At 36.1% G+C, this 9855-nt stretch overlaps 1 protein-coding gene across 1 annotated transcript; it reads left to right on the top strand.

Annotated features, from left to right (window-relative positions):
- Positions 1 to 251: 251 nt before the first annotated feature.
- LOC148695958 (putative LRR receptor-like serine/threonine-protein kinase At3g47570) lies at positions 252 to 9381 on the top strand. Its single transcript, XM_088696693.1, has 9 exons — positions 252 to 865; positions 967 to 1051; positions 2150 to 2478; positions 3082 to 3130; positions 4242 to 4302; positions 4787 to 4865; positions 7735 to 7809; positions 7892 to 8623; positions 8740 to 9381. Exons 5-9 carry the CDS (start codon positions 4297 to 4299, stop codon positions 9153 to 9155), a joined length of 1308 nt encoding a protein of 435 aa, XP_088552819.1. The 5' UTR covers positions 252 to 865; positions 967 to 1051; positions 2150 to 2478; positions 3082 to 3130; positions 4242 to 4296; the 3' UTR covers positions 9156 to 9381.
- Positions 9382 to 9855: the final 474 nt, after the last annotated feature.

Genomic DNA, 9855 nt, shown 5'->3' with positions numbered 1-9855 from the left:
ACGCAGGAAAAATATCGGCACGCTTTATGTTGGGCTAGGCCGACTCACTGGGCCTTCGTTTGGTAAGTTTAATTCACTTCCCTTAAGCCCGATTCTGTTCCTCGATTCGATACCCAGAAGATTAGGTTCTCAAGGTTCGATGTTTCCTCCTCAACTTCTTCTTTCCTGCTCGATTTGGATTAGAACGGAAAAGCTCGAACATGGGACCAATTTCTTCCCCCTCACTGATTATTTATTTCGGTATTTTATGCCTATTAGTTTTTTCATTTTCATTAATTTTGGTTATGTGATTAGTGATTTTTGTTCTTCATTTTATTTTGGGTTTTTCTTTATGTTGTTTTAAGGGTTTTTTGCTCTGCAAATTTCGATCAAATTGCCTGCATTTGAATTATTTTGTAATTATCGTAATTTATATTCGGTGGAATTGGCCTTTTTATTCTCCAAAATCTTTGTTAGGGATTACATTTTGCTTAAATTTTGTGAGATTAAAAAGAGATTGGGACTTTTTCTGATTTTAAATTATTTACACAGTTCCAAAGCACTGTGTGTTAAACACTGGAATTTTGATTCAGATTGTAGTAATTGCCGTACAAGTTTAAACTTTTGTGTGGAATTGGTGCAACTTTTGGGGTTTGTGCATATGCATAGGCTCGACTTCTAAAAACGTATCCTGCAAAGCTATGCTTCACAAGTTTACAATGCCTGTCAAGTGCAGCAGATACATTTTTGTTGTATAATTGTATTCGATAAGGATAATACTATCACTGCACCTTATTCCTTGACACTTTGGGCCTTCTTGAGTATTCGATGGAGCAGTGCAAATCAGTTTTCCGACTCGATATCATTGTCTTCAGTAACTCGGCTGGTAATTTTTGGCATAATCCATCTGAAAAATTTAGTTGTTTTTGTTGTTGGTTGTTGGTTATATTTATTTGTCAAAGTAATGATTTGGGTTTCATGATCAAGGCTTTATGAGTATGATCATGATGCGTCAAAAGCTAGGGAGCTTGAAGTGGCAACTAGAATTAAAGTGATAAATTGATAATACATGGTAAGTGTGGTTTTGTTTTTTTTTTCCTTTAATATTTCTGCTTCAAAGTTTTTGAATTTATCATTTTTCATACATCAAATTCCATTTGAAAAGAGTAGGTTGGTTAAATACAAGTTCCATTTGAAAAGAGTAGGTTAAATACAAGTTTTTCATAGGAACTATAGAACTTATGTAGTACTGATGTAGGTATTTTTGTCTTATGTAATAGGAGTGAAGAAACCAGCTCGATTAATCCTCATGACATTGGAATTTAAGTTTTTGTTTGTATCAGTGCATGCAATTGCTAATCACCAAATTAATTACGTTTGTTGAAATTTTTGGAATAATTATTTTTTAAATGCCTTATTACTTAAACCTCACTGAGAGAAAATTTTAGGGCGTTGTGCACAGGTAATTGGAATGTGTAGAAATTTAACGGAGAGGGAGTAAATTGGCTAATTAAAATAGTTCGAGCGACAGATCATAAAGTTCCGTGGCAAATTGATAAAGTAGTCTTGAACTAAATTAACCATCTACTTAGAGATACATTAACAAACATCTGCATGCACATTTATTCCTAATATTGTGGACACTATATAATGATTGCCTACGATATTGTTGTTTAACAACTTGCATTCCAAATTTGAAAGATCATCTTTTACCATATGGTGCACTTTTACTGAGAATGTAGCGTTTATTGTGATTAATTGTTCAGTTTACATGTTTTTTGTGGTGCACCATATGGTGACGCATAAGCTTGAGAGGTCCTCTGGATTTTGGTAGTTGCAAATTTGCAATGATCAAGAAACATGGGACATGATACTAGAAAATGTGTTTGCAGATTCAAAAGTTAACTGTTGTTAATGTTATTATTAGTGGAATTTCATTTGATTTTGATGTTGGGATACGATGAATCATGATCGGGTTATGATTAATGCTAATTAATGATATGAATCAAATGCTTGCAGTGTGTAATTATGATTGGATTAAAGGAGTCTGGGCTTTTTCTCTAATGAAAGTTATAAAACAAATTGTCATTTTAGGTACTTCACAAGTCAGAGGCCAAGTCTTAAATTATATTTCGTAATGTTTTCAGATAAATGTTTTCAATTTTTGCAGTGGGATACTGAGATTTGAACCAGTCTGGGGTAAAAAAGGTTGATAACGTTGCACCAGACTGGAACTTGCATAGTAATTTAATGTTTAGTTCATGGAGAAGTAATTTGTTATTGGTACAATTGGTTTCTGTTTGCATGCCTATACTCCCAAGAGATAAATTCAGGTATTGCCTATCGATTTTAGTTGTTTTTAAAGTTAATCGTCCACTGCTTCTTCTTTGATTCATGTTTGTTTCTCTCAACCAAAAACCAGAACCTTGCTTCTCCAACTGTCTCTCGCAGTAGAACTACATCTACCACCAAGGAGGCTCTTCGAGCTTCAGTCCAGGGGTAAGCTTCTCTCTTTTGATTGGATTCAATCATCGATCTGGTTTTCTGGTGGAAGTCATAATTTTCATCCCAATTTTTGTCCGAAAATCTTAAATTCTCTCAGAAATTTGAGAAATGAAGATTCTCTGTTTGTTTGTCTGTTTTGGAGATCCAATCTGAATTGTGTGTTTTGGTCGATCTTGGATAATTCCCTGAGAATGAAGGGAATCAAATTGTCGCAATTATGGTGTTTTTTTTTTTTGGTGTTAAATTTGCTTGAATGTTTTGTTTTATTATTGGGTTTTTGGAATTTTAACTAAACTCACGTTATAGATCATGCCATGATGATTACAAAAAGGATTAGTAGATTTGTGTATGCGATGAGTTTTAGTGAAAATTATACCATTGCAGTGAGTGGATTTTCGGACTCTGTTTTTTGCACCAAAAGGATTAAAAACTGCCCCGTCCAATTAAATTATGAGTTTAATAAAGGTTAAAGTGAAAGTTTAATTAAAAGAAATTATCCCTTAAAACCCCCTATTCTCCGCAATTTGTTCTAGATTTTACACATCAATGGCTTTCTTTATCATTTTTTCTTAATGGATTATCGATTCCTGTTTTCAGCTTTCCCAGCTCGAGTTCCTCTCTCTCAGAACCCAGCTCGAGTCCTCAGGTAAAATCCATCTTCCATTCTTCCTTGGTTTTTTCTTCGCAGCATTTAACAGTACTATTCTCTTTATGTTTGGGTGAAATTATGTAAATTATGTATTGTTTATCAAATTTGATTCTTAATTGTGGAAATGTGGTTGAATTTATTGTGGTATTAATTTTGCACACAAAGATTGAAGGGTTTGTTTTTATGCTTTCAAGCTTGGTTATTGAGAGGTTGTTGGTCAGGGAATTTATTTTAGTTCCTATCCCCTTGGCTGTTTGCAAAGCAAAGCACAGATGATTCATGTATTATTTAGTTTTTGTGTTGGGTTGCGCATGCTTTCAAAAATATAAGAATTTGTGCGTTTATGGTTATGAAAATCAGGGCTGCAGACCCTCATCTTTTCACATTTTAGTTTCTCTTTTTGCTTCTCCCTTTTGGGTTTTTGTGGAACCAAATTTGTAATTTTTGTGTATTATGAAAGTTGAATACGTGGGAATCAATCAGTTCTTCATTTTTTGTGTATATGGAGAATGCTGTTTTCTGCACTTTTATGGTTTGACAAAATCTATCGTTTGATCAAAAAAAAAATTAAAAAAAAAAAAACTTTAAGGGTGAAAATTTCTGATGCTTTCCTTGGTGAGGGGTTGGTATCGAATTTCTGGGTTTAAGTGGATCGATTTTTATATTTTGGTTTAATATGGGGAATACATGAAAAACGAATTTTGCCTTTTTCGAGTATTTCATCAGTACTAGCTTGCTGTATTTATTATTCTGTAGGTGTAAATATAGTTCCTTAAGCAAGCTCGCTTATTTTCAACTCTTTAACTGATTTGTGACTTCTAACTGTAATTTTTCGTATTTCTTCTTTTTTATGTTCGGATTATTGAATTTGAAATCACTTAATGAAGTTTATAGTGTAATTTTAAGCGTTCCATTTGAGTTTACAAAGAACATGTACGTTCATATGTATCTTTTGTTCAGTGCCTATCACTTGTTTGATAAAATACACCAGAGAAACACGCACGCCCGCACACACGGTTTTCTTGGTTCTTTGTTCTCTGTTTTTAGATGTTTCTGGATTTAGAATTTCATGGCTGAAATGCCTCTGCGCATTGGGTCTAAATTGCAGGTGAGAAAACACACAGAGCCAGCGAAGCTTCGTAGAGTGGAGGCATGAGTTTCCTATGATGGTAATTCTTTTCCTTCATTTGGGTAAAGCATACTCATTGTGGTGTATTTGGCAAAACTCGAGACCCGTTTTACGCATCTTTTGTTTTGCTTGGTTTGTTGGATGTCAGCATGTGGGACACTTGAGTTTGAGTACCTTTGTCTGTTCCGATATGACAATGCGATGTTAATATAGGCTATAATGATGAATCCTTGTGTTTAAGATTTTTTTTATGACAGATGTGTGAGGCATTAGCCATGATTTCATCTAGGCAATTACAAAATATCAAAAAGTATCCTCTCTGCTAAGGATAACACACTCCTGCGGAAACTAGACATCCCAATATTTTGCAATCAGATTACAAATTATCTACCAAAAGTACATACTGCTATCGATTATATGATATTTTTAGATTGTTAGTGGCTTTGTTCTATTTTATATATTGACATACAATATTAAAATCCCGATCATGGTCCACTAAAAAGTATTAAACGTGTTATGAATAGAAAAGTTCTCTAAAGATGGTTACAGTGGAGATCAATATTCAGAACACAGCGGACAAGTTTTTACAAGCTAATCCTACCGGTAATTGAAACCACATCCTGTCTCTCTGCTTTTATGCTTTTTAACATGGAGAGAAATTTAATCTGTATTTTAGAATTAGTGGTCTTCTTGATGTTCAACTGTAGGGAAATGATTTTGAAATTGTATTTCGGAATTAGTGATTTTGATTCAGAACAAAAGGACTAATTTCCTTCCTACATTCCACATGTATGTAAATAATATCGCTATATATATATATTTTTAAAAATCTTATATGTTCTATACAGTTTTGAAACTCATAGCATAAAAGACCTCTATTTTCTATGAGTAAATTGCCGATTTGTCCCTTGAACTATCATCCAACTTTCGATTTCCCACATGAACTTTTTAATTGGAAAATTAAGGACTCAAAACTAATTTTTTTTGGCCGATTTCCTCCCTACCGTTAGTTTTTCATAGATTTCATTTAAATTAACGTCAACTCTTATCATGTGGAAACCACGTGACTCTCCTTTGTGGACAAAAGCTTTCCTTTACTAGATATTCTGACACAAAAGCTATAGAATCACACATATTGCATATGTTTATATTTTAAAAATCTAAGGCTTTCAATTATTTTAAAGAATGAAGTGATCGAATTACCCACACATGTGCACATGCTTCCATTTAACAGAAATTTGGATGGAATGAATGAAAAATTAATCGCAGGGGGCAAATCGGCCAAAAAAATTAGTTTAAGTTCTTAATTTTCCAATTAAAAAGTTCAGGAGGAAAATTGAATGTTGGGTGATAGTTCAGGGAGTAAATCGGCGGTTTACTCTTTTCTATATTGATATATTTCCTAAATATTTTAAAGACCCGCGGCAATGCCCAGGCACTTTTTCTAGTCTTACAGACTTGCGGGCACTTTTTTTAGTCGTACCTACTTTTTCTAGTCTTACCAATTTTTCCCGTCAACCACGGCATGCACGCAGAAATTAAACATCCAGAGCTTCATTTTGCAGCCTAGCTAAAATTGGACGCTAAAATTGACTCCTTTCTTTGTGTCAACTTACGATTACCTAAGATTAAATATCCAGAGCTTCATTTTGCAGCCTAGCTAAAATGGAGTTCTCAAGTTTTCATATTAGCATTTGGTTTATTTTCATCCAACCGCTCTTTCTTCTCTTTCTTTTTAGCTCTGCCTCCTCCTCGCGTTTCGCGGGGAATGAGGTGGATAGGCTTTCCTTGCTTGCCTTCAAAGCTGAAATCGTGACCGATACCCTTGGCATCCTTAGCTCTTGGAATGAATCCCTCCACTTCTGTCATTGGCCAGGCATTACTTGTGGCCGTAGACACCAGAGGGCTACAGTGCTCGACCTCCGATCAAGCGGGCTGGCAGGCCACCTATCTCCCCACGTCGGAAACTTGAGCTTTCTGAGGATTTTAAACCTCCAAAACAATAGCTTTAGCCACATCATCCCTCCGGAAATTGGTCGTTTGTTCCGCTTGGAACGACTATACCTTTATAACAACTCCTTCAGTGGTCATATCCCATTCAACATATCATGTTGCTATAACCTCCCATACCTTGGCTTATATGGCAACACTCTTAGTGGCGAACTTCCAACTGAAATTGCCTCATTGTCCAAGCTTCAGAAACTTAATTTTGCCAGGAACAATTTTTATGGGAAAATCCCACCTTCTTTTGGGAATCTTTCTTGTCTTTGGATGTTATCTGTGGGTGATAATAATCTGCATGGTGGTATTCCAAATAGCCTTGGCCAGTTGAAAAGCTTAGTGTTTTTTGCACTGGAAGCAAATTATTTTAATGGTACCATCCCTCCCTCCATATACAACCTCTCGTCAATTGAAGTCATTTCTATGTTTCAAAACAACCTTCATGGAACTCTTCCTCCTGGCTTGGGCCACACTATATTTCCAAACCTCGAAAACTTTTATTTCCAAGCCAATCAATTCACTGGACCAGTACCATCTTCAATCTCCAATGCCTCAAACCTTTTATTATTTTGTATGTCATCCAATAAGTTGAATGGGAAAGTGCCTAGTTTGGCACGCCTGTCAATTTTGCATTGGTTTCAACTTGATGATAACAATCTTGGAAATAATGAGGAAGGTGACTTGGATTTCATCTCTTCTCTAGTTAATTGCACCAATTTAGAAGTTTTATCTGTCGGCCTCAATTATTTTGGAGGAGTGCTGCCCGAATCTATCAGCAATCTCTCAACAAAGCTCAGGGAAATAAATTTTCATGACAATCAAATACGCGGAAACATTCCCACCGGGGTTGGAAATCTCATCAACTTGGAGAGACTGGGCTTTTCCACAAATTTATTGGCAGGCACTATACCGAGTTCAATAGGTAAACTGAATAAGCTTTATGACCTATTTCTAGGTTCGAATGAATTGTCAGGTAATGTTCCATCATCTCTAGGAAATCTCACTTCATTAAGCAAATTGAATCTCGACTCGAACAAGTTAAATGGAAGCATACCACAAAGTCTCGGAGACTGCAGGTTTATGTTATATTTGGATCTTTCCCACAACAATCTTAGTGGTCCAATTCCAAAACAAGTAATCAATTTACTGGTTCACTTGGATCTATCTGGAAACCAACTTACTGAATCCATTCCCATGGAAGCAGGTAACGGGTTGAATATTGTTTTCTTGGATGTTTCTGAAAACAAGTTACCTGGTGAGATTCCACAAAGCTTAGGGAGTTGCACAAGTTTGACGACTCTGTCTCTGAGTGAAAATTTATTGCAAGGGACAATTCCTAAATCCTTGAGCTCTTTGAGAGGAATTGAAGATTTTGACCTCTCTCGCAACAACTTGTCAGGCATAATTCCCAACTACTTGGGGAGTTTCCCCTTCTTGCAGAATTTGAACCTTTCATTTAACGATTTTGAAGGTGCAGTACCAATCCATGGAGTTTTTAAGAATGCAAGTGCGGTATCTGTTGTGGGAAACACACGGCTTTGTGGAGGTATACCTCACTTAAGATTGCCTAAATGCATCTCCGAGCAATCTACGCATGGGTTATCTCCTAAGCTGAACTTAATTATCAGTTTCTTGTGGGGTTGTCGGCTTGGTCTTGGTGTTGTTACTTGCGCTTCTTTATCGATCAAGAAATGCTAGAGCACTTAAGTCAATTTCAGGATCATCACTGGGGGTTTCACTCTTGAAATTGTCCTATGGAGATCTCCTCAAAGCAACAGATGGGTTCTCTGCTTTGAATCTGATTGGTTTTGGAAGTTTCGGGTCCGTGTACAGAGGAGTTCTCAATCAGCTTGAAGAAAGAAATGTTGCGGTGAAAGTACTCAATCTTCAAACTTCAAGAGCTTCTAAAAGTTTCATATCTGAATGTGAAGCCTTGCAAAGCATTAGGCATCGAAATCTTGTCAAACTACTGACTGCTTGTTCAAGCATTGAATTTCAAGGAAAGGATTTCAAAGCCTTGGTGTATGAGTTCATGGTGAATGGAAGCCTAGATGAGTGGCTGCACATATCAGCTCAAGGAGTAGATAGGCCAGCCATTCTGCGGAAGAATCTGAATCTCACTCAAAGAGTTAACGTTGCCATCGATGTAGCGTGTGCTCTGGATTATTTGCACAACCGCTCCCACATGCCAATAGTTCATTGTGATATAAAGCCCAACAACATTTTGTTAGATAGCGACATGACTGCTTGTATTGGTGATTTCGGTTTAGCAAGGTACCTCTGGGATGCTTTTTGCCCATCTCCTTTGCATGATAGCAGTTCCAATGTCATAAAAGGCACCATAGGCTATACTCCCCCAGGTAAATTTTCTTTTGTATATATTTTATTGTGCTTGCACTATGGTTTTGTATATAGCATGAGTATTTTGAAGTCACACATAAGAACAAAGCTATGTTTTTGTGCATATAACTTAAAGAGTACGGAATGGGAGGTGAGGTGTCAACATATGGCGACGTGTATAGTTATGGAATACTGTTGTTGGAGATGTTAACTGGCAAGAGGCCGACAAATGACATGTTTAATGGTGGTATGGACCTGCACAATTTTGTTATGATGGCTCTACCAGAACGTGTGAGAGAAATATGTGATCCACTACTTGTTCAAATAGAAGAAAGCAACAGCAATACTAATCCCAGAAGTAATAGGGGGAATCATGCCCCAAATGATCGAAGAAAAAGGGTTGTGGAGTGCTTGACTTCCATTGCAAGAGTAGGAGTTGCTTGTTCCGTAGCGATGCCGAGAGAGCGAAAAGACATGAGCAATGTAGTAGCTGAATTGAGTCTAATAAGGGATGTGCTAACTGGAACTAGGATGCCTAGAGAGTATCCGTGATGACGATCCAAGTAGTGAGTAATAATACCATGTTATCGTTAAATAAAATCCCATTATAGTGCTTGAACTTTGCATGGTGATCTTCTGAATGATGACGAGGTGGATTTTCCCGTTTTGCAATTTCATTTTGTATGTTTTGTAAATGATCTTAATTTGTAAGATCATCCTTATGTTTGCTTGGAAATTTGGAATTTGTCAATCTAAGTTTGGTTCTTGTTCTTATTAATTATGCAATTTTAATTGGATTTTTATCTCAAATGGTTCATGAGACTGATCAAACTCATTATTTTTGTCCCACATTTTCAAAATCAATCAATGTTATCCCTGACATTCACTATCCCACATCAATTTGGTCATTCCGTTAAAATTCGTCAATTATTATGTTAGTTTGTATGTGGGACCCATATATCCAATGAAATGATGACATGTGGATTACACAAGATAAGACTTTTTATTGCAAATGGTCCCTGACATTGATCAAACTCCTTATTTTGGTCCCTGAGTTTCAAAAATGAATAAATTTGATCCTTTACTTTCATTATCGCACATCAATTTAGTCATTCCATTAAAATCTCATCAATATTTTTCATTTGTGTGCTGATGTGCTCCCACTAATACAATCATATGGCTTCACGTGAATTAACTATAAGGAACTATTTTTTAAAGAGTGACCTAACGGATGAGTATTCTGCGCTGATAT

This window comes from Pyrus communis, chromosome 7 (assembly GCF_041283825.1).
Source record: "Pyrus communis isolate YQ-2024b chromosome 7, ASM4128382v1, whole genome shotgun sequence".
In the NCBI taxonomy this organism is placed as follows: Eukaryota; Viridiplantae; Streptophyta; class Magnoliopsida; order Rosales; family Rosaceae; genus Pyrus; species Pyrus communis.
The sequence above is the reverse complement of the archived record's forward strand: the minus strand, read 5'-3'. Positions and strand labels throughout refer to the sequence as shown.

Bases quoted from the DNA above. Each gene is read 5' to 3' on its own strand.
- LOC148695958 (XM_088696693.1), top strand. The intron at 4,866-7,734 runs GTAATTGAAACC...ACGATTTTGAAG, and splicing joins TTTACAAGCTAATCCTACCG to GTGCAGTACCAATCCATGGA. The intron at 7,810-7,891 runs GTATACCTCACT...CTTAATTATCAG, and splicing joins AAACACACGGCTTTGTGGAG to TTTCTTGTGGGGTTGTCGGC.